Below are 22,789 nucleotides of genomic sequence, written 5' to 3'. Positions count from 1 at the left end.
CAGGAATATGGAGATCCCCCACACTGGGAGTTTATGGTGCTCTGGATTACATTTGGGATTTATAATGTTAAAGGGGAGGGGGTGTGTGGAGGGGTTTTTCTCTCCTGTTCGTTATTGTACTTACTGCTCTGGTTGCTCTCACTGTTATTCTGTATTGTCATTAATATTACATATTACATTTGACTTGGTTTCCATTATTAAACTGTTCTGATCTCACTCCTGGTGCTGGATTTTTGTCTCTGGTCCCACTGGGGGCCGAGGGAGCTGCTGCTGGTGCCCAGCCGGGGTCCGGCCATGGCCTGGGGCACTTCTGGGGGCTCCAAACCCGACGGACTGGGGCAATTTTGGGGCTCACAAACGGGGAGCCAGTGCTGCGTTTCGGGGGCTCAAAACTGGGCTCATTTGGCCAGAAAGTACAGACACAGACACCGAGTCCTGGTTTGGGGGGCTGGAAACCAGGGTGCCTCAGACAGCATTTGGGATCTCAGAGAGATCCAGTTCTGCATTTTAGAGGCTTGAAGCAGAGACCGTGTCCTGTGTTTGGGAGGTCTCGAAGCCGGGCTCGGTCAGCCTCTTCACCTAAAGAGTTTTAAGTGCTGTGTTTCGGGGGTTTGAATGAAAGCCCGAAGGCCGTGCGTTGGTGCTCCGGGCGGGCTCTTTTGGCCAGGGCCAGTCTGTGTCTCTGAGCTCCGATGGTGCCTCAGGCACGGCCCAAAGCCGCGCTCCCCGGCCCCGCTGAGAGCTCCGCAGCAGCGGCTGAGCGCCGGCGTGCGGCGGGCGCCAGAGCCCCGGGGCGTGTTTGGGGCCGGCTCCCGGGAGGGTTCAGGGCTTCCCCCGGCGGGGGAGAGGCGGCACCGCCCGCGACCCCCGGAGACACGGGCGGGGCCCGGTGCCGGCGGCAGCCCCGGTGCGGCCCAGGTGAGACGGGCGGGGCCGGGAGCGCCGCTCCCGCCGCCACCGCGGGCAGGGCGGGGCCCCGGGGCCGGGCGGGGCCGGGGGCGGCTCCGGGGCCGGGCGGGGCCGGCTCAGGTGCGCGGGGCGGGGCCGAGGTGATTTAATCGCCGGGAATCGCCCCCGCCGCCATTTGCTCCCTCGGTGCTTGGGGAGGCTGCCGGTGCGCTGGGCTCCCCCGGCGTGGCCCGGGAGAGGCCTCTTCCACCCCTCCTTCTTTCCCCTTTCACCTGCCCTTATCCTCCTCCTCCTTCCCCCCCTTATCCCCTCTTTTCTACCCCTCCAGCTTCTTTCTCTCTCCCCCCACCCTCCCTGTCCCTCCCAGCCCCCTCCTGCCCTCTCCCCGCTCCCCAGCCTCCCCTACCCTCTCTCCATCCTCCCCTGCACATCCCCGACCCCCCCCCTCCCTTCGGCCCTCTCGCTACCCTCTCCCCAGCCCGCCTCCCCTCTGTTCCCCCTCTACCCCTCCTCTGTCCATCATCCCTCTCCCCCACCCGGCCTCTCCTTTCCCCCTCCTTCTCCCCAGCCCACCCCAACCCTTCTCCCTACTCTCCCTGACCTCTCCTCTGTCCCTCTGTCCCCCTTTTCCCGCCGCCGCGGGGCTCGGGGCGCCGGAGAATAAAGCCCAGAGGGCCGGAGCCCGGCGCCCCCCGCCCTGGCTGGAGCCCCTCCCGGGGCCGGGTCCCCCCGGGCGGTTCTCAGGGACCGCCCGGCACCGCCGGGGCTCCGGCTGTCCCCACACCACACCGGGGGCTCCCCGGCGGGGTCGGGGGTCGGGGAGGGGCCCCTCCTCCGGAGGGGTCCCGGGGGGGAGTCGGGGGGCTGGGGGTGGGCTGGGGAGGGTGGGTCAGGGAGGGAGGGCCCCCTCCTGAGGATGGGGTCCTGGAGGGTCCCTTCCTCAGGAGGGGGTCCCTGGGGGGAGGGAGGGAGGGAGGGAGGGCCCCCTCCTGGGGATGGGGTCCTGGAGGGTCCCTTCCTCAGGAGGGGGGTCCCTGGGGGGAGGGAGGGAGGGAGGGAGGGCCCCCTCCTGAGGATGGGGTCCTGGAGGGTCCCTTCCTCAGGAGGGGGTCCCTGGGGGGAGGGAGGGCCCCCTCTGGGGGAGGGGGTCCGGGGGGGGTCGGGGTGGGCCCCTCCGGGGGAGGGGGGGCGGGGAGGGGGCGGGGCGGAGGGGGGATTCCCCCTCCAGTCCCCGCCCCCTCCCCGGGTCCCCCTCCTCCGGACGGGCCCGGCCCGGCCCCCCCGGGACCCCCTCCCCCAGACCGGGGCCCGGGGGGAGCGGGGGGGGGGGGGGGCGGGTGGGGTGGGGGGGGGGGGGGGGGGAAGCGGGGGGGTGCCGTCACTCTGCACCGTGAACGCACATAGAGACCACCGCACAAACAAACGGCCCCTCCCGTCCGGCCCCCGGGCCCCGGTCCGGAGGAGGGGGTCCCGGGGGGGGGGCCGGGGAGAGCCCCGTCCGGGGGAGGGGGACCCGGGGAGGGGGCGGGGACTGGAGGGGGAATCCCCCCTCCGCCCCCGCCCCCTCCCCCGCCCCCCCCCCTCCCCCGGAGGGGCCCACCCCGCCCCCCCGGGACCCCCTCCTCCGGAGGGGGCCCTCCCTCCCTAACCCACCCGCCCCCCCGGGGCCCCTCCGGAGGAGGGACCCCTCCCTCCCTAACCCACCCGCCCCCCCGGGGCCCCTCCGGAGGAGGGACCCCTCCCTCCCTAACCCACCCGCCCCCCCGGGCCCCTCCGGAGGAGGGAGCCCCCCGACCCAGCCCCGACCCCCCGGGCCCCGGTGTGATGTGGGGACGGCCGGAGCCCCGGCGGTGTCGGGCGGTGCTTGTGAACTGCACGGGGGGACCCGCCGAGCGGGCCCGGCCCCGGGAGGGGCTCCAGCCAGGGCGGGGGGCGCCGGCTCCGGCCCTCTGGGCTTTATTCTCCGGCACCCCGAGCCCCGCGGCGGCGGGAAAAGGGGACAGAGGATGGGAATGGGGGACAGAGGATGGGAATAGGGGACAGAGGATGGGAATGGGGGACAGAGGATGGGAATGGGGGACAGAGGATGGGAATGGGGGACAGAGGATGGGAATAGGGGACAGAGGATGGGAATGGAGGACAGAGGAGGGGAATGGGGGACAGAGGATGGGAATGGGGGACAGGATGGGAATAGGGGACAGAGGATGGGAATGGGGGCAGAGGATGGGAATGGGGGACAGAGGATGGGAATAGGGGGACAGAGGATGGGAATAGGGGGACAGAGGATGGGAATAGGGGACAGAGGATGGGAATAGGGGGCAGAGGAGGGGAATAGGGGACAGAGGATGGGAATAGGGGACAGAGGATGGGAATAGGGGACAGAGGATGGGAATAGGGGGACAGAGGATGGGAATGGGGGACAGAGGATGGGAATGGGGGGGCAGAGGATGGGAATAGGGGGACAGAGGATGGGAATGGGGGACAGAGGATGGGAATGGGGGGGCAGAGGATGGGAATAGGGGACAGAGGATGGGAATAGGGGGACAGAGGATGGGAATGGGGGACAGAGGATGGGAATGGGGGACAGGATGGGAATAGGGGACAGAGGATGGGAATAGGGGGACAGAGGATGGGAATAGGGGGGCAGAGGAGGGGAATAGGGGGGCAGAGGAGGGGAATAGGGGGCAGAGGATGGGAATAGGGGGGCAGAGGAGGGGAATAGGGGGCAGAGGATGGGAATAGGGGACAGAGGATGGGAATAGGGGACAGAGGATGGGAATAGGGGGCAGAGGATGGGAATGGGGGACAGAGGATGGGAATGGGGGGGCAGAGGATGGGAATAGGGGACAGAGGATGGGAATAGGGGGGCAGAGGATGGGAATAGGGGGACAGAGGATGGGAATAGGGGACAGAGGATGGGAATAGGGGGGCAGAGGAGGGGAATAGGGGGCAGAGGATGGGAATAGGGGACAGAGGATGGGAATAGGGGACAGAGGATGGGAATGGGGGACAGAGGAGGGGAATGGGGGACAGAGGATGGGAATGGGGGACAGAGGATGGGAATGGGGGGACAGAGGATGGGAATAGGGGACAGAGGAGGGGAATAGGGGACAGAGGATGGGAATAGGGGACAGAGGAGGGGAATAGGGGGACAGAGGATGGGAATAGGGGGGCAGAGGAGGGGAATAGGGGGACAGAGGATGGGAATAGGGGGGCAGAGGAGGGGAATAGGGGGCAGAGGATGGGAATAGGGGGGCCGAGGAGGGGAATAGGGGGCAGAGGATGGGAATAGGGGACAGAGGATGGGAATAGGGGGCAGAGGATGGGAATAGGGGGGCAGAGGATGGGAATAGGGTGGCAGAGGATGGGAATAGGGAACAGAGGATGGGAATAGGGGGGCAGAGGAGGGGAATAGGGGGCAGAGGATGGGAATAGGGGGACAGAGGATGGGAATAGGGAACAGAGGATGGGAATAGGGGGGCAGAGGATGGGAATAGGGGACAGAGGAGGGGAATAGGGGGACAGAGGAGGGGAATAGGGGACAGAGGATGGGAATAGGGGGACAGAGGATGGGAATAGGGAACAGAGGATGGGAATAGGGGGGCAGAGGATGGGAATAGGGGACAGAGGAGGGGAATAGGGGGATAGAGGAGGGGAATAGGGGACAGAGGATGGGAATAGGGGGCAGAGGATGGGAATAGGGGACAGAGGAGGGGAATAGGGGGACAGAGGAGGGGAATGGGGGACAGAGGGGGTGGTCGGGGTGAAGGAAGGAGGGCAGGTGAGGGGGTCGGGGTGAGCAGGGGAGCGAGGAGGGGGGCGGGATGGGGGGAGGACGAAGGACGAGGATGGAGAGCAGGTAGGGGGCTTAAGGAGGAGAGGAGAGACGAGAAAAGAGGGAAGGGGAATAGGAGTGGAAGGGAGGAGAGGGAGAATTGAGGGGGGGGGGGGAGAAATTGGGAGGAAGGGCAGCAGGGTGAGGAGGCAGGCGGGAGCCGGGGTGGAAGGGGAAGGAAGAGTAGAGAAAGGAGCGGGAGGATAGAGGGGTAGGTAGGGTTGCGGTGTGTAGAGGGAGAGGGAAGGGGGGTAGGGTGGGACCGGGCCGGCGGGTCGCGGAGGGGAGAAGGGAGAGGTATAAGGAAAAGAGACAAAGAGAAGTAAAAACAAAAAGAAACACAGAGAGAGAGCCATGGAGCCCGGCCAGCAGCAGCCGCCCCGGGCGCCGAGTGGCAAACGGCGGCGCGGCCGCTCCCCGCGGTTTAAATGCCCTCGGCCCCGCCCGCGCAGCCGCCCTGCGCCCGCGCCGCGCCTGGAGGAAGTCGGGAGGTTTTCGGGGAGCCAGCTGGAAGTGCGGGACTGATGGGAAGCTTTCACACCTGGGTCACGCCGCAGGTGCCCTGAAGGCAGGGATGGGCATCCCTTTCCTCAGGGGAAGGAACTCCCAGAGGCCGCTCCCGAGGCTCTGGAATGAGCTCAGCTCCTGCAGGGAGCTGTGTCCTCCCGTGGGCACAGGGGCCGCCCCAGCACAGTCCGGCCGGCGCCTTCTCCTGCTGGGAAACATCACCTGGAGCCCCAGCTCGGGGGGGGGGGATCTGCTGAATTCCAGGGAAATCTGTCAAGTGCCCCCCGGGGACATGGCTGGGGGACGAGGGTTATAAATAGCAAATTCTATGGAATATCAGCCTGTCCTTGTCCCATCCTGTTGAGCTTCCTTGGAACCTCTGCTGGTTCCTGGCACAGCTGGTGTTAAATAGGCAGCTCTGCGTGGGAATGTCCACACTCCATAAGGCACTGAGAGGTGAATCCAGCAGGGAATGTGTGGCTATGGGTCTCTTTTGTCCCCTATAGACTAACTAGATTTTAAAACCAAAACCATACAGGTTGTGTCTCTCATCCCCAAAATGTTCATTCTGTCTCCTACAAATTATGTCAGATTTTTTTTCCCAAAACCACTTACTGTTCCTACTTAATTACCTCAAGGTTTGCCCCCCAAATTCGATCTAATGTTGACTACTGATCCCTCCATTTCCACCTCAATATGTTCATTCTCTGCCCTACAGATCTTCCCAAGTTTTACCCCCAAAATTTCCTTGCCTGCCCCCAGTGACTGCCTCAGTTTTTGTCAGTGTTCACTCTCTCTCTCTCTCGATTACCTCAAGTTTAACCCCCAAAATTTTCTTTAGCTGTCCACAACTTATCACCTCATTTTTACCTAAAATATTTATTCTCAACCTTTAGATAATATCAAGTATTGCACCCCCCAAATCCCCCTCCCTGTCCACTCATTTTTCCTTCACTATTATTTCCTTTCTACCATGTAGCTTTTGTCAAGATTTACCCCCAAGACTGTCCATCTGTACCTAAGTTTTACTTCAAAATGTTCACTCCACAGATTATTTCATACAATTTTTACCCAAAAATTTCCCCACCTGCCCACAATTGATTCCCTCACATTACCTCAGTATGTCCATGCTCTCCTCTAGAGATCAGATCAGATTTAGCCCCCAATTTTCCCTTCATGCTCAGAACTCATCACCCCATTTTTCCCTCCAAGTGTTTGTTCTCTACTCTTGAGATTTTGTCAAGTTTGGCCTCCAAATTTTTCTGTACTTATCTGCTACTGAGTACCTGCTCCCGGGGCTGCCACCACATTCCTGACAAGGTGCCGAAGGCTCCTTGGGACAGGGCTCCCTCTGTGCCTCTGGGGACTGCAGGGACCAGGGCAAGGACAGCCTGGAACCAGGGCAGATCCCTCTGGATTTGCAACACTCTGGGGACAGCTGGGGACTCGCCCCACACCACGGGCAGGACCAGGGGCCCTCCAGAGCAGGCTGGTGGGGCTGGAGCCCGTTGGGTTTGGCTGCTCAAACACCAAAGCTTTGGGCAAAGATGGGACGAGTTAAGCGGTTTTTCCTATCCTGAAAGAGAGGAGAAAATGGAAATTAAGTCCACTGTGGAAGTCAAAGCTTCCTGGATTTTCCACTTCTGTTCTGATTCCTCACTCTAGGGATCTATTCATAAAAAATGGGAGGTGACACCAAATAAAACTGTCCCTTTTCAACGTTTTCCCCCTACTGTTTTCATACATAAAAAGGGTGCCCATTTTTTTCTAATGGCATTCTTTGCCTGATTTTAACAGAACCATTTTCATTCCAGGCCCCACTTGTGAGTTATTCAATCCCTTGCCATCAGACTCTGGGCAAAGGAGGAGAAGGATCTGTGTCCACAGGGGTGTCATCCAACAGGGAACACCTGGGCTGAGCTGCCTCACTCCCCCATTCTGGATTCTGCCTCCGGTGCAGTCTGAGTTTTCCCCCATTTCCCATGTCTAGAGACAGGAAATGTGTAAGACCTTAAACTGCACATTGATCTGGAGGGCTGGGACTGGGATTCCAGCAGGGAATTTATGGTTTTGCAAATAAAAACCATTCCAGGGAGCAGCACTGAAAAGTTGGGAGCTGCTGCTTCACCACACGGTGTCAGCAACAGAGAGAAAACACAAAATGTGTATCCAAAAACAAAGATTAAATGATTCCTCCTGCTTTTCGTGGGACCAGGGTTAGTTCTGCCCTGGAATGACAAAGAACTTCTCCCTCAGACCCCCAGAGAGACGCAGTGGGGTTGGGGTGGATAGGGGAGCGGAAGGGAAAGGGAAAGGCTGGGTGGGAGGGAGAGGAATGATGGACAGCGGAGGGGTAGAGGGGGAATAGAGGGGGGCCAGGGGAGGAAGGAGGGGTTTGGGGGTGTCCTGGGATGTGTCCTGGGATATGACCATCTCTTAGCTCACCTGGTGGTGGAAGCCCGAGTGATGGTCTCCCCTTCAATGGGCCTTTTGGAATCTGCAGTGACACGTTAGCTGCTATTGGGAACGTGATCAGTAACAGAGATATTTCTCATAAAGAAAACTGGAGGAGCAAAAAGGGACGGGTTATTTTTTTTCTTCCCAACTGCTCTTAACACACGGACTCTGAAGGCCTTTGTGATGCCTGTGACTCACGAAGCCCTTGTAAGCATGGGAGAGACAAACTGTTACCGTGGTGTTGATGGGTGGTTGTTTCTCCATCACACGGGCAAGAAGCTCATGAGGCACCCAGAAGGGATACCCGGCCTTGTATCTCCCTAAGAAATCTGTTACTTTTACACCTGAACTAAGTTAGGATGCTTACCCTACTACAAAACCCGTAACACATCCATAAAGATGTACAAATCCAAGCAGAACACAATATGGTGCCGTACACGTTTCAGCTATTCCATTAAGGCTTATCATACCAGTGTTTATCTCAACTTACACCAATGAAGGGGAAACCCGACACTCCCACCTCTGTTCTTCAGCACCGCAACCTCTCTGTGCAAAAAGCGCCCAGGAATACAATTTTTATCCCAGTACTACTGCTGGGTCATTTCTGCAGCCTCCGTTGTTTTTATAGCTCAACATTTGTTCCTTGGGATTTGATGGTGAGCTGCTGTTATTGTTGATTGTATAAAACATGTATTTATAAAAAGGAAGGGCCATAATTTGCTTAAAACCCGTTTGATGGAGCTGATCCTGTTTCTTTAAAATTCCATTTGCTGCTAAGGTCAGCTTTATTTCCATGAGGATTCAGCAACCAACTCATTAAAAAAAAAAAAAAATTGCCCAAGCTGGAATAAAATCTAATTGACTTCTTTTCTTGCAGGAAAAAGAATCCCTTTTGGAGCTAAGGCTGCTCAATATCCAAGGGGAACCAGGTTAAAACAGGTCTTTTATCTCTGACTGTTCATCATTTAGGAGTTTATAGATGCTAGAACATTGTACATACAAAGACAAAGGTCTCCAGTTCTCTTCCATCCCTTCAAAATGAAACCAACAAGTGTCTTCTGCACTCTGGCAAGCCATGTGCCAGAAGCATTTTTCTCTCAGAAGCAAAAAAAAAAAAAAAGCAAAAGGATTCATTAGCTGTCAGTTATGCCAATGACACTTGATCAAATCTGTGAGGTTATTCAGTTCTAAATGGGGAGAGAATTTGAGCAGAAAATAATTTTCAGACACTTGGGAATTTTTCAGTCTGTTTCTGTTACTTCCTGCAGGCAAAATGTCTGTATTTGCTCGATTTTTTTTTTTTTCCAATTCCCTGCTTGCACCTGCTGGTTTCAATTCAGCTTTAGAGCTTCCCCTGCAGCTGACAGGTTTCTTTTCCTTCTGGAGACCAAAATGAAGGTGAATCAGGCAGATGCCAGGTCTGTGTTACATCAGGAGAGGGTGCGCAAAGCTGGAAAGCCACGAGGATCCTCTCCCTCGGCATCTGTGCCACTCCTACCTGTAAAACCTCAAAGCCACACTTACCATGTCCACACTGAAACTACTCTTTCTCACCCTGCAGATTTGCTGACCAGCTTTTTATAGTTCTGCTTTACAAATATTAAAAAAATGGTACAGAAATAAAAGCAGAGCTTGACTGGCGATGGGGTGAAAGAGATTTCTTATATATACCTGTGGAGTTAAACTTTCAAAAGCACTTGAATATTTTTGGAGTGTATCTTCAAGGTACTTAGATACTTATCTGCCATCAAATAACACTTAGGCTGATCCAATTTCCTAAAAACGTTTCTATCAGTACATTTTTCTTTCTTATGCATTAATTCTTTATGAATGAATGTGATTGTTGTACAAGGGTGCAAAAACTCTGTCACCCTTCCCAGCCTCAGCAGACAAACCAACCCAAACAAGATGCAGTGCAAGCTCCCATGGACTTGAATGTAAAAGGTTAAATTTTCTTCTTGCCCTTTACACATTTTTCTTCATTTCTTTCCAAAAAGGACAGGAGTCAAGAACACAGATCTGGAGGCTTTAACCGGCAATAGCTGGAAGCAGCTGAACTCTGCTTACTGCCAAGTTTTATTATTGTGTTGTTGTGCTTCTCCTCACAACAACCACCACTTCCACAGACACAATATTTACCAAACATCACCTCCTTTGAAATTAAACACCCATAACCCTGAAAACCACCAAATCCCGTGGCTGTATGCACCGGTGAGATCTGGGAGAAAACAAAGACTGGTTTGATGGGACCAGTCCCATTCCAAGAGCATGGGAAGCGCACTGGTGAGGGGAAGGAAAGCACCAAGAGCTGAACACGAACTGCAGTCACAGGGAGCTCATAAATCAGTGTGCCGGCAGAAATCCAGAGTACACAGCAGCAGACAGACAGCAGGGCACTGACAGGAATGGACCACACGTGGCACAGCCACCAAGCAAACAGAGCAGAGGAGGAGCATCCAGCTTCTCCCCACATCAGCATCCCTCCCACGAGCAGCATCAGCACGGGAGGCAGGCAGGCTTGCTGGTGGCCAGAGGTGTTGGGTTGGCAGTGAGCAGCTGCCTGAGAGTTCTCAGAGTCCTCTGGGAAATGCTTCCTGGACATATCCCAAAGCTGCTAGAGGGAATCTTTATATGGCAAACACTGGGTGCACTCCCCACCCTCCATTACCACACCGTAACTCCTGGGCAAACAGCTTTGCTGCAGGAAGTGGGAAAGCTTCCCAGGCCCTGGGCTTGATCTTCAGCACAAACACAGCTCCTGAAGTCCAGGAGGCCGGGGCAGCATTCCTCAGAGACAGGAGAGCAGCATGGAGCACAGGAACACTGGGACAGGGACATGTACGGCCCAGGAGGATAAAGGCCGCCCTGGGAATCACCATGTGCTCTGACGTTCCTGCAGATCCCAGCAGCCACTCGTGGGTTCCTTTCTCCAGGAGCAGCACAAGTCTTGGGCTGATGATCAGAAGATGCACACAGCCATGCTCTCAGCTGCTGGAATCCCGCCCAGCTTTTGGCTGCCAGGTGTGGGAAGAGATTGGTTGATTGGAGGTGCAAACCGAGAAAAGAGCATCAAATGTTTCTTTCCCTCTGCTACCTGGAAACAGAGTGCTGACTTGGCACTTGAAGACAATATCTCAGGAGCTCTTTTGCCCGACAGATAGCAGGTAGACATCTAAAGTGCTGCACAATTAGTGGGTTTATGGCATAGAAAATTGATGACAAAGTCCTTCAGCAGACAACATGTGATCAGTCCTTGTTTACCAGTAACAAAGGAAACAGCAGGTCCTGAGCATGGAACCTCCTGGCTGGCAGGACAAGGGCCTGGTGACACATTCCAGCTGCTTGTGCTGGGAGAACAGGGCAGAGCCAAGCCCTGAAGTCAGCTCCTGCATAGTCACAGGAGCACCTGCAGCCTCGGAGGGACTTGCTGACACCCTGCTGCAACACCCTGAAGGGGAGAGCCAAACAACACTGGACTGTGCAACTCAACTGCTCCTGCGAGCTGGGCTCGCTGCTGCCAGGCCAGGTCAGCTACAGCTCTGCTGTACCTGCAGCCAGCGTAGGAAAGGCGATGTCAAGGGACCCAGGGGGAGCAGGCAGGAAGGTGGAAAGATGAAACACTGCACCCTGAAAATCCTAAGTGATATTCCAAGGTCTCACTAAAGGGTTAAATTAGCTGTAATCTCTTCTGGCCTTATTTGTTGCCTTCAGAAAAGCAGGACGGATAACCTCACCCTTCTTCATTCCAGTTTTCCCCCTGAGCAGAAAGATGGGCTTCACGTCAGCAGAGCAGCTGAGATTGCCCCATTTTTGGGGGTATGTACCCAGTTTCCATTATAACTCAGAGTCCTCTGTTCCTGCATCTGTGTAGGACATGTTGACTGTCACCTCTGCTGGGGGTGATGAGCTCCCTGAGGCAAAGGACACTCCCAGCCCTCGGTGGTGACTGTCTGTGTCAGAACCTTCTTCCTCCTCTTCCTCATTCTTCTGCAGATCTTGGTCACTGTCATCATCGTCATCATCGTCATCATCATCATCTGCTGCATTGTCCTCAATCACCTCAACCCTCTCTCCAGCCTCAGGGTCCACATCAGTCTTAAACCACACAGCTTTGTAGCCATCATCTGCCACGTGCCTGTCTGTTTTGAGGATTGACTTCACTTCTTTCTCCTGTCCAGCCTCTTCTTCCTTTTCTTCCTCTTTCTCTTCCTCTTCAAAGATGACAGTGGGAGCTATGAAATCCTTTGGGAGACTCTCCATTTCCTCTGCACTGGAGGAGTAAAAAGCAAGTGCTGGCTGCTCTGGCACAGCAGTCTCTGCCTGGACACTGCTGGTTTCTGATGTCTCATGCTGCCTGGTGCTCACATCTGGCTGTTCATCTTCCTGGTAATAATATTCGTTCTGGTAACCCCCAGAGATTTCCTTGGAGAGCTGGAGGAGGAGAGACACATTGTGACTGCAGTGACAGGAAAAGAAATGGGGGCAGGAGGGAAGGGCTGGCTGCAGTGACTGAGCTCCTGCTCAGGAAAGTTCAGCTTGGTTTGCAGTTAAACCTGTTTGAAGTCAAGGAAAGATGCAGATCCCTGGAGGAGACTTTTTTTCATCAGTTCCACTTCTGGAGTTTTCTCAGATAAGTGGGCTTGTTCTCCAGGAGGGCTGAGCACCAGCACCACACATGTGGTGGTTTGTACCCACCCCATTCTGCGGTGGGATTTCCCTCACTCAGGGTGAAGGACTTTGGTTACCCACCTGAGCTATGTGCTCTGCACTCAGGTCTAGACTCCTGGCAGGCCCAGCCTATGGCACAGACCAACATCTGGTCAGACAAATTACACCCTAAACTTCCCCGTGACCAACCTGCCAGAGATCTGAGGGGTTCAAAATTCAATAGCTCAGGTGCAGCCAAGTGTCTGAACCCAGGCTTTGGGATCAGGTAAGGGACTCTCCTCTTCTTTGACTACGGAGGATGAACAGTGGTTTATACCACAGACAGGTGTTCTTCAGAGACCACCCCTGATGTGTGCCACATTTATCCCAGATTTTGTGCTCCATGGAGCTGTGGTGCTCTCCTTACCATGTCTGCTCATCATCCACCACACAGCTCCAGCCTCAGGGGCAGAAAGAACAGCAGCAAACACCACCAAAGTGATGCCACCTCCGCAAACTTCGTCTCAGGAGTGATTGACCACCTTCACCCGAATGTATGGTACTTGGGCAGCCCATCCAAAGCTTCCTCAGATCCCACTGCTTAACTCTTAAAACTTCAGGTACAAACGAGGCACTTACCTTTTTCTTCAACAGGTGTTTGACAGGTTTTCCGTTCCATTTACTGGATTTCCATATCAGCACTCCAAGGAAGACTAAGGCAATTAACAGCAGTGCTGCTAATATGCCCCCTAAGACAGCCATGTCCTGAGCAGAGTACGTCTTGTCAGAGGGGGTTACAGCTGTGAGGAAAACAAACCAGTGTTACAAAGCCTAAAACTGGCAGGCAGCGTTTTCCAGCACAACTCTTCACTGTGGGAGAAGCTCCAACCAATTTTTGAAAGGCAAGGAAGCATCCTGTGCTGCAGAATGTAACAGTAATATATCTGATACCACAGAAGATCTTTTCTTTTTTGCTGTCCTAAAATCAGAGGGCATCTTTTTTTTTATTACGCAGAATATTGTAATTTCCAATAAATTCCATGAAGTGGAAATAGCAGCCATTTACAGGACAGTGACTTAACTAAGTTAATAAACACCTGACTGCATCAGGCAAGAAGATGCTTCATGGAGTAAAGCTACTTAGTTCTTTGACTTTCCCACTTCACCCTTTTACACCCGAATGCAAAAATGAGGTTTGATCGTACATCTGTGTGTGAAAATGCAAAGCTTCCTTTCATGTGGAACATCCCCTCCAATACAGATGAGCACATCAAAATAAGAGACAAAAACACAGAACGGGAAATAGGAAAAGCATTAGAAAGTCCCCAGGACGAGAAAACTTTTCCTGCCCTTTTGTAGCTGCAGCAATGTTGCCCAGTCTGCTCAGGGGCAGCTTCTGCTTCCAGCCACTGCTCAGTGTCAGGTATCTGTACAGAGATCGACAGCAGAGTGGAAAGACAGTACCATTCTCAGCTTTGCTTGGTGGTGTTGGGATTCTTTAAGTTTCCCAGCTTCATTTTGTAGTGTCAGCAACCCTCATTAATGATTAATGAAACAAGGGGTTTGCTCTCCTGCTGGCCCGTTTATGGTAACGGAATCGGAGTATTCCCTCCGCATTGGAGTCTGCCCTCAGTTTATCATTAACACCTTGGCAAGGATTTAGGACCTCAGCGAATTTTTTGCTGCTTAATCCTGTCTCCCGAGGAGCCACAGCCCACAGAGTGTCACAGAGCTGCGTAATTCTACACATTCAACAGCACCATTGCTTTGTGTGGCTAAAGCAGCAGGGGCAACATTTCAAAGTTGCCCAGAAGTGTTGGTACATGCTGGGAGCATTTTGTAACTCTGTGAGCTCACACATGGACTAGTTTCATGCTGTGTTTTATGTGCCCTTCAAATTGGGTTTCAGTGGTTTTTAGCTGTGAAGGGATGCTACCTTTAGGGAACCCACTTGTTTTTCACACCACACAACAGTGGTGATGAGAGGGTGAAGCGATGGAACTTCAATCACACATCATCGCGTAGAGTCCAGTGGAGTCTGGACATTGTCTGCCAATCCTGAGATAAAAATTCATTGCTATTGGCTCATCTTGACTCAAAGGATAAGAAGTTTCATGAACTGCAATCCTAATTTATTTATAAGACCAATTTAAGAGTAATGTCTCAGCGATATGGAAGTGTGAGCTGTTTTTACATTGACAAAGTTAAACAGTAGCTGGAGGGTTACGTATGAAGCCTCATGTCTCTCTCATTACTCACGGGCTGTTTCTCCTGTAAGACCATAAAATCCTGGTGTAAAAGATCCTGACCTGACCTGAGTGGAAATGCTTTGGCTCAAGGGCAAGCCTGGCTTTGGGGTGTGCCAGCTGCCCTCTGCACTACCAAGGACAGGCAGTTTTCTCTGCGTTTGGCCAAAAATGAGCAATGACGTGCCAAGGTCTCACTTGCCATGATAAGACATCCTGGGTTATTTCCCAGCATGAACCAACCCCAGATTCAGCTTTGGCACAACAAGAAAAGACACTCAGCACCACGTAAAGTCTCGGGAGACTTTTCGAGGCACGTGGTGACTACGCTGTGAGGATGTTGTTCGGGTAAAGCCACCACAGAACCTCCTGTAGGGTTGGGGCTGGCCTCAGCGCAGGCCCACAGCCCTCAGCAGGTGGACCCATCATGGCCAGTTTGCCACAGAAATAGAAAAGACTCCCCAGAGCAGAAAACAGATGCCCTCCCCAGCCTACCTGTGGCCAGGATGATCTCCACCACAATTATGGTGCTTGCCTCCTGCAGGCTCAACACATCTTTTCCAATAGCCTATGGGAACATGGGAAAGAGATGGCTTAGGGACCTCCAGACCTCCAGCTCACTCCCAACGTCTGTGGGGGGGTTTGAGGAGAATGTACCTAGTCCCTGTCCTCACCACAACCGTTCACTGTGGCTGGACAGCGTGGTCACAGGGGAACCAGAGCTCTGAAGATTCCCTGCCCTGGGGTGGATGAGCTGAACCACGTGCCTGCAGTGCGTTCAGTTCCTAGCACCGTGCAGAGCACGGGTTCTGAGGCAGCGTGGGGCAGGAGCAGCAGGTGTTGGCACCTCTCTGTGCCTGCCTGTGGAGCTCCAGCTGTGTCCAGGCTGGTTCAGACAGCTCCACAGGGCATGGCACTGTGCTAGGCAACCTTGGGCAGGCATGTGGACAAAGGAAACATCCAGCTTCTTACACGTCTAAAGTTATTGACTGCTTCCTTTGACCCAAGCAAAAAAAAGGATTTGAATTCCTCCTTCTTTCTGTGTCCCTGACAAAATACCCAAGAAAGGTGCCCTACCTGGATGGTCACAGTTCCTGGGGACTCCAGCACCACGTTGGTCAGGATGAGCCCGTCCTTGGTTGCGATGAAATCGGTGCTGTTCTTGAGATAGTACTCGATGTTGGGGTTGACATTCTGAAAGGCAGAGAGTGGGTGATCAAAGCACACTGTGCTTCACATGCATCTTCCCAACAACCCCATGGCAAGAGTTGTCCAAAACACCTGAGGTACGAGCAGGTGTGGGGAGTAACTAATAAACCTGGGCTGAGCAGGTGAGAAAGGCTGGACTCAACTGTGTTCACTCTGTTGCTCAGAGGCCAAGAATGTATCACAAAAACATTAAAAAAAATCATAATCCCAAGTCTTAACCCGGCTTGTGTTGGCAACTTCAGTACTTGCCCAAGCAAAACACACCTATGCAAGTGATCTGTGTGGGACTAGTTTTGGAAGAGGGGAGCCCAGCAGCTTTTCCCCATTACATCACGCCGTAAGTGGTTCTGGTGTCTGTGGAATTTCCAAGGGAATATAACATGGACAACATGTGTTTGCCTCTCCCCACCTCCCCTCCCTCGTACTTCCTGATCCTGCTTTAAGCCTGAAGCAGTGAGACAGAACTCGGAGCCCTTTTGATTTCTTACGTCAGGGAAATCCTGATCCATTGCTGTTATCACCAGGGGGGTGGAAGGATCTCCAGCTTGGTAGACGAAGCTTCTCTGGGGCAGCCCAACAAACACCATCCCGTTGTAGACCCCCTTCTCAAAGTAGGGTGGAAAATTGCTTTTACTGATGACTTTGATCTCTACAGTGGCTACAGAGTATTTCCTTATGTTGTTGACCTGGGTGGCCTGGGGAGAAAGAGAGAGAGATGCCAGACTTCTCCTGCCCCTGATGAGACACAAAAGGAGGGGCTCGATCTGAAGCCCATGGCGATTCCCAGCTCAGCAGAATGTGCCCCGGGTGAATTTCCTTTGCTGTCACCACCCACACTTGAGGGGAAACTCTCAGCTGCTGCAGGAGCTTCACATGGGGGTTGGTGTAAGACATAGGTCAAGCACTGGGCCCTCCAAAAGAAAGGTGTAACCGAGTTATTTTTGAGGTCACTGACTCCTGTCACACCCAGGCTGTTGTTTCCTGGAAATCCAGCCGTGCTGGGTGGCTGGCTGTAACGTCATCACTTACCATAACTTGCAGCAGAAAGGAATCTGGGGAAGTCACTATTTTGTTCATGGTTAGATTCCCTGTGTCTGCATCCACTGAGAACACTTCGTCTGTATTCCCTAGGGAAAATGCAAAGACCATTCAGCTACCAGATTCCTTCATAAAGTGACCCGGAGCTCACAGACTCCTTCTTCCATGACTTAGTGAAAATACCCTCAAGGAAATTTTTGCTGTTTTCTTTGCCTGCCTGGCTGCTCCGAAGACTGGGAGCGCTGGCCAGGGATGCAGGGGGACACATTAGATGTGTGTGAACCCAATTAAATGAGGCAGGACAACAAAGCTTTGCATTTCCAGTGCCTAGACCCACAGATTGCCAGTCTAAAGTATGATAAACGCCCAGAGCCTCTGGTGCAATGTGAGGACTGAAAATCTCCCAGTCTGCTCTGGGAATGCTTATTTCTCTATACTGATCACAAAGGGAGTCTAGATACAAACTTTGTATTTACGTACAGGTAGAAATCAGATTCCTACATCTGTGTGGGAATCATAAAAGTGCCTGTGTGGGATACATGTTGTTGGATAAGCAGAATTTTTTAGTTCTCTCCCTCACCCTGAGACACTGTGGGCTTTCTGTGGACAAGGATCTGAGTCACTGACTGTGGGGAGGGAGGCCAAACTCCATCCAAATGCCAGTGGAATTTAATGTTGTTTAATACATTTGATATCGGGAGGATATTCACAACTGTGGTGCCATGAGGCATAAGAGGTAGAGAGAGGAACACTCCACTTGACCAATATGACCTTTGCCTTGATCCTTTTGGAATCAAGACCAAAACAGGGCAGATGAGATAGAGCCAATGTGCAGGAAGAATAAAAACATAACTCAGAGCATGGAATAGAAATTAGGCTGATAATGTGGGAATTTTCGGTTCAGCTCAAAGACTGCATGAAAGTAGCATGACCAGATTGACAAAATCACATCTAAAAGCTTTAAGATGAAACATGTCTCATGTCACCAAAAAAAAAAAAAAAAAACCCCAAGTATTTTTGAAACAGATTTCATCGAGATTGGTTTGTGGGACCGCAATTCTTTTTTTCTTCCTCTCTGTACAGTCTGTTTCTTCTACTTAAACAACAATGTTCTGTGGCTCTAGTTATGTTTCTGTGGCAGAAACAGAGGGGCAAATCCCAGGCCCTCCCTCAAGTGCTCTTGGCAGGTACCGCTGGAGACATGAGCAACGTCCCTTGTGGAAGGTGACAAGCTCTACTCACCCCCAACAATACTGTACACGATCCTGTCCCTGATGGTGTAGTCAGGGTCAACAGCATAGATGGGTCCTGGCTCCAGGAGGAGCGGGTCCGTCTGCAACAGCAAGGCAAACAATCACACACCACGGGCCGGGACCAGAGCAGCAACTGGAGCTCTCCCAGCCCAGCACAGATCCTGTGGCTCTGCCTGGCCAGAACGGGGTTTATTGCTGGGAGGTGTCTGTGACAGGGTGGAGGCTAGACAGCCTTGAGCCGGTGTTCCAGCTCTCGCCTCTCCTGTGCTGTGCTGTAGGAGCAGAGAGAAGCAGTGCTGCTTGGGCTGGATGGATGAGGAAGGCCCCCTGTTCTGCTGAACCATCTGCATTATACTGGAGAGCAGCACGAGCTCACGGAAAGCATCCTGTGCTTCCCACTGGGAACAGCGCCGGGGGCACTGCCTGCGCCCTCCCGCTCACCGACATCTCGGAGATGTTGACCCTGCCGGAGTAGGGGCTGCTGATGCAGACGCTGGAGTCATTGTGGATCCGGGTGCAGGGCAGGAACCAGGGTGCCCGGGTGTCACTCTGCTGGATGGTGATGGTTATTGTTGCAGTGCCCGTGTTGGTGGGGTCGGAGCTGGTCACAGGCCTGTCCTGCCCCCAAGGCAAAGCACACTCATGAGACACGAGTTTCACTGCCAAAAGCAGTGGCCTGGGGCCGTTTAGCCACTGTCACTCCGCTCTGTTAAATTAGCAATTTCTGCGAGAGTAGCTAAAGCAGTAGGTTATCTTGTTCTGCTGACAAAGGTGGGCTGGCTGCAGGTCTGTCACTGGAATCATGGAGAGAGAAAGGCTGCTCTGAATGCACCCTCCACCAGTCCCCACCCTCCCTCCTGTTATCCCAGAGATGTCCCATCCAGACTCATCCTTCAGCTAAGGAGGACCATGCAAACGAGGCATTCTGCTCTTCCCAAGCCACTTACCCTCGCATACAAGAGCAACGTCGTCGAATTAAATTTGTCATAGTCCAATGCTTTTTGCAAATAAATTTCTGGGTTATTAACTCCTCTTATGGCAAAATAACCATCTGTGTCCTGGCAAGGGAAAAGGAAAAATCCTATAGCAGACTCAATCACAGACACGTTCCGAATCCTGCTCATTGCTGTCTTTGTCATCCCAACTGGACCTTTGATGCCGGGGACCTGGATGGGGAGCACTGGGGGGATGTCTGATCTGCTTAGTCTTTGGTACTGCACACTGGAGTTGCCTGGCTTGTCAGAAAGGTTTGTTCTCGTGAATTTTCTCTCCCAGACCTCCTGCTTTGACCGCCCACCTGCTCAGCAGCTTCTGGATGAAATCTATCACCTCATTTATTTCCTCCATTTAGCAAGCTGCCAGCAATCCTCGATTTTTGATCCCTAATAGCCAAACAATCTCACTTCCATGCACAAAAAAGGTGAAAGATGGCTCAGCCTTTGAGAGCTGGCAGGATCACCTGCCTTAGCCTAGCACAGCTGGACTTTGAAAGAAACTGTAAAGCCGAGTTTAAGTATCATGTGTCGCATTTTACTCTATAACCTTCTGCACTTGCTTTGGTTCTCCTTTAATCTTATGCCTCTGAATTTCTAAATACCTCTGGATTTACACCAGTGTGAATGCAAAGTCTGACCCCAGAGCTGAAAAACTGGTGGTTTCTGTTCACAGAAACTTAAATTCCCTGGAGATATAAAGGCAATGGAGGCACTGTCTGCTCTCTCCACAATGCTTTTCAAAAATGCAAACACACATTTGGTTTTTCTTTTGAATTTCCTTTTGATTTCAGGAAGCCCTCGCACTCTAGGCTGGCAGTGGTTTAACTGTGTGCACAATCCATTTCCTGTGCTGCTGGTGGCAATTAGGGCGAGGACTCCTTTCCCCATCAGACTCAGCGCAATTCTGAGCTCCCTGAGGTACAAAGGTCTCCTGAAATGTTTACAGACCATGCCAACAAACCTTCCCTGAGTCATTATAGCTCTGAATATCCCAGATGAAAGTTTAATCTGCGCAGTGCATTAAAAGTGTGAGCCAGAAGAGAATTCAATACCTGCAGCACTGATGACTGTTCTGCTAACCAAATCAATGGTTTTGTAAAAGTTGAGAGAGCAAAATGCAGTGGCCTTTCTCCTCAAAACTGGGGCTCTTCTGAATCCAGCTTCTCCAGAGCTACTGTTTGTCCCCAGAGATGCTCACCTGCACTGTGGTGGTGAGTTCATAGTAGATGGTGTCCAGGTCAGCATCACTAGCACTCACTTCATCACGGGCTACAATGGCTGTGTCCACTTTTGTATCCTGAAAAAACACATTGTTGCAGTTGTTGTCTGTGGGAAATGGATTGAAGTCCTCTCCCTGCTGAGCCTTCCTCAGTCCCACAGCACTCAGGGAGCAGTGGGACTGCCTTGGGACTTCCCTTCCCAAACCCCCTTACCTCCGGGACATCCCTGGTGAGGTTTGGCTGTGCAAACACGGGGCTGTTGTCGTTCTCGTTCAGAACGGTGACTAGGATTTCCAAGGAATCACTCTGCAGAACGGGCAGATCAAAGAATCAAAGGCAAAAATAGCCTGCTGGGGCTGATCCTGCTTTCCAGAGTGACCAGAGGGGATGGTGTAAGGATGGGGGCCGCATGGGGCAGGACTGTGGGCTTGCTGCCACCTCCTCCCCACTGGCAGAGCCTTGGTGCTCTCTGAGGCTATGACAACAGCGTGTCCGTCCACAGAGAGGACACCTGCCTGTTCCAGTGTGAGGATTAGGAAGAGCAGAGGGAAGCAGGGGCTGCCTGCAGCGCCTTGTCCCAGGGCTCGGCAGTGGGAGAGCGCTCACCTGGCCAGAGGCGTCCCTGCAGAGCAGGTACAGCAGCAGCACGGGGTCTTCCTGCATGAAAAACAAACGCACCCACTGTAGAAACAGGCCAAGGGTACAAACTCTGGCTAAAGCAAACGAGCCGGATTCGTGCTTTGCTGAATCAGAAATGCTGCTGGGCTTTATCTTATTTTCAGGTATATCTAACTTTTCCTTTCCTTAACGCTGGAATCTTGTTTATGATGATATCAAGGCAGCCCCATCTTCCAGGCACTCTCCCTGCAGTCCCTGTAAGGTGTTGGCAGAGCTAATCTGCCATTCTCTCTCTCATTCAAACAGATTCCTTTTAAAATTTAATAAATCAGAAACATTCTATGCAGCAATACAGTGGCACCTGTGGGGTGTTAATCTTGGTTGTTGCTCTTTGCTCAAGTAAAAGTGGATTTTTACTTTGAAAGGAAACTTAAGGATGCCTGTGGCTGTATACAGAGCACTCCAGGGAGCTAAAATAATTTAGCAGCAATCTAAGTGGACACAATGACCTTTTATACTGCCTCTCTGCTTCACACAACATGACAGAGTCCCCGAATGATTTGGGTTGGAAAGGGCCTTAAAGCTCATCTCATTCCAACCCCCTGCCATAGGCAGGGACACCTTTCACTATCCCAGGTTGCTCCAAGTGTCCAGACCTTGGACACTTCCAGGGCTGGAACAGCTGCAGTTTCTCTGGGCAGCCTGTGCCAGGTCCTCACCACTCTCACAGGGAAGATTTTTTTCCCAATATCCCATCTAACCCTGCCCTCTGGCAGTTTGAAGTCACTCCCCCTTATCCTGTCATTCTAGGCCCTTATAAATGGTTTCTCTTCATCTTTTTTTTAAGCTCCCGAACTCATACAACTGAAATAACTTATTTCCTTTAGAAACAGGTAAAGAATCCCTGGGAGCCCAAGACTCCAGGTTGAAACTCACTGCATCCCAGCCTTATCCATTCCATCCTTACAAGCTAAAGGCTTACCTCATAGTCCACGCACTTTGTCAGCTGCAGCTCGGAGCCCACGATGGTGAAGAACTGGCCATCGGGGAAGCTGGGATCAATTGTTAGGGTGAAACCTGGCTGCACGAGGACAGTAGTCACCACATAAGGACACTGATTTTCGGGAACGCTTGGTTTGTTGTTACTGACAGAACATCCTGGGGAAAACACACAAATCAGATGCAAAATTGCCCAAGGATTCACATAGTGAAGGAGCAGGATGAGAGCTGTGGTCACAAGCTGCGGAGCAAAGGTGTCTTGGGGCGTAGCAACCCCCCACCTGTAACAGGGCCACCCCCTCCCATGGGAGACATTCCTCGGAGACACGGACCTCGGGAAAGAGCTTACCTGCTTGCTGTGCTGAAACCTGTGCCAAGAGGGGCAGCAGAAAGAGCGGAGACATGAGGAGCCAGTGAGGAATAGCCATGGTCAGCTGCCGGTTGCTGAAAAATCCCTTCTTCCAGCTAAGCGGATCTTCTCCCTGTCCCGCCCTGAGCCCTTGTCTGCGCTCACCACTTTATGGCATCGAGAAACGCCGGCTGGCTGTGGATTGCCGTGGTTCAACCTTTGCCTCTTTGCCCCATTGGATGACTTATTGAAGGAATTGCCAGTCATGGAACACGATGACACATAAATCCTTGCTGCTGCTTCTCTTTTCCCTGGATCTTTCCCACCCTAAACTCCCTGTAGCAACAAGGATATATTTGAAACAGTTCAGAACTCAGAGCCAGGCCCTTGCCCAGCTGAGCATGAAGGACAAGGGCTGCCTGTGTGCTAAAGTCTCTCCCACAGGGAAGGGGGAAAATTTGGTTTCTGATGTGCCAGAGGTGGAGTCTGTATCCCACAAGGTGAGCA

General features: G+C 53.0%; 1 protein-coding gene across 1 annotated transcript; it reads right to left on the bottom strand.

Annotated features, from left to right (window-relative positions):
* Positions 1 to 11,183: 11,183 nt before the first annotated feature.
* Positions 11,184 to 22,376, bottom strand: CDHR5 (cadherin related family member 5). Its single transcript, XM_066186801.1, has 14 exons — positions 22,283 to 22,376; positions 21,917 to 22,092; positions 20,923 to 20,973; positions 20,530 to 20,622; positions 20,295 to 20,393; positions 19,049 to 19,159; positions 18,543 to 18,719; positions 18,091 to 18,181; positions 16,840 to 16,937; positions 16,299 to 16,505; positions 15,679 to 15,795; positions 15,097 to 15,169; positions 12,995 to 13,155; positions 11,184 to 12,139 (listed from the first exon to the last, which is right to left on the bottom strand). The coding sequence occupies exons 1-14, from the start codon at positions 22,359 to 22,361 to the stop codon at positions 11,543 to 11,545; spliced, it is 2,130 nt and encodes a 709-aa protein (XP_066042898.1). The 5' UTR covers positions 22,362 to 22,376; the 3' UTR covers positions 11,184 to 11,542.
* Positions 22,377 to 22,789: the final 413 nt, after the last annotated feature.

Source organism: Chamaea fasciata, unplaced genomic scaffold (genome assembly GCF_029207755.1).
Source record: "Chamaea fasciata isolate MVZ Bird 193981 ecotype frontalis unplaced genomic scaffold, bChaFas1.0.hap1 SCAF_7, whole genome shotgun sequence".
In the NCBI taxonomy this organism is placed as follows: Eukaryota; Metazoa; Chordata; class Aves; order Passeriformes; family Sylviidae; genus Chamaea; species Chamaea fasciata.
The sequence above is the reverse complement of the archived record's forward strand: the minus strand, read 5'-3'. Positions and strand labels throughout refer to the sequence as shown.

Excerpts from the sequence above, each read along its gene's own strand:
- CDHR5 (XM_066186801.1), bottom strand. The coding sequence starts at position 22,361 with ATGGCTATTCCTCACTGGCTCCTCATGTCTCCGCTCTTTCTGCTGCCC. Across the intron at positions 16,506-16,839 it reads CCTTTCTGCTGCAAGTTATG|GCCACCCAGGTCAACAACAT; the intron begins GTAAGTGATGAC and ends CTTTCTCCCCAG. Across the intron at positions 15,796-16,298 it reads TGGATCAGGATTTCCCTGAC|AATGTCAACCCCAACATCGA; the intron begins GTAAGAAATCAA and ends TCTGCCTTTCAG.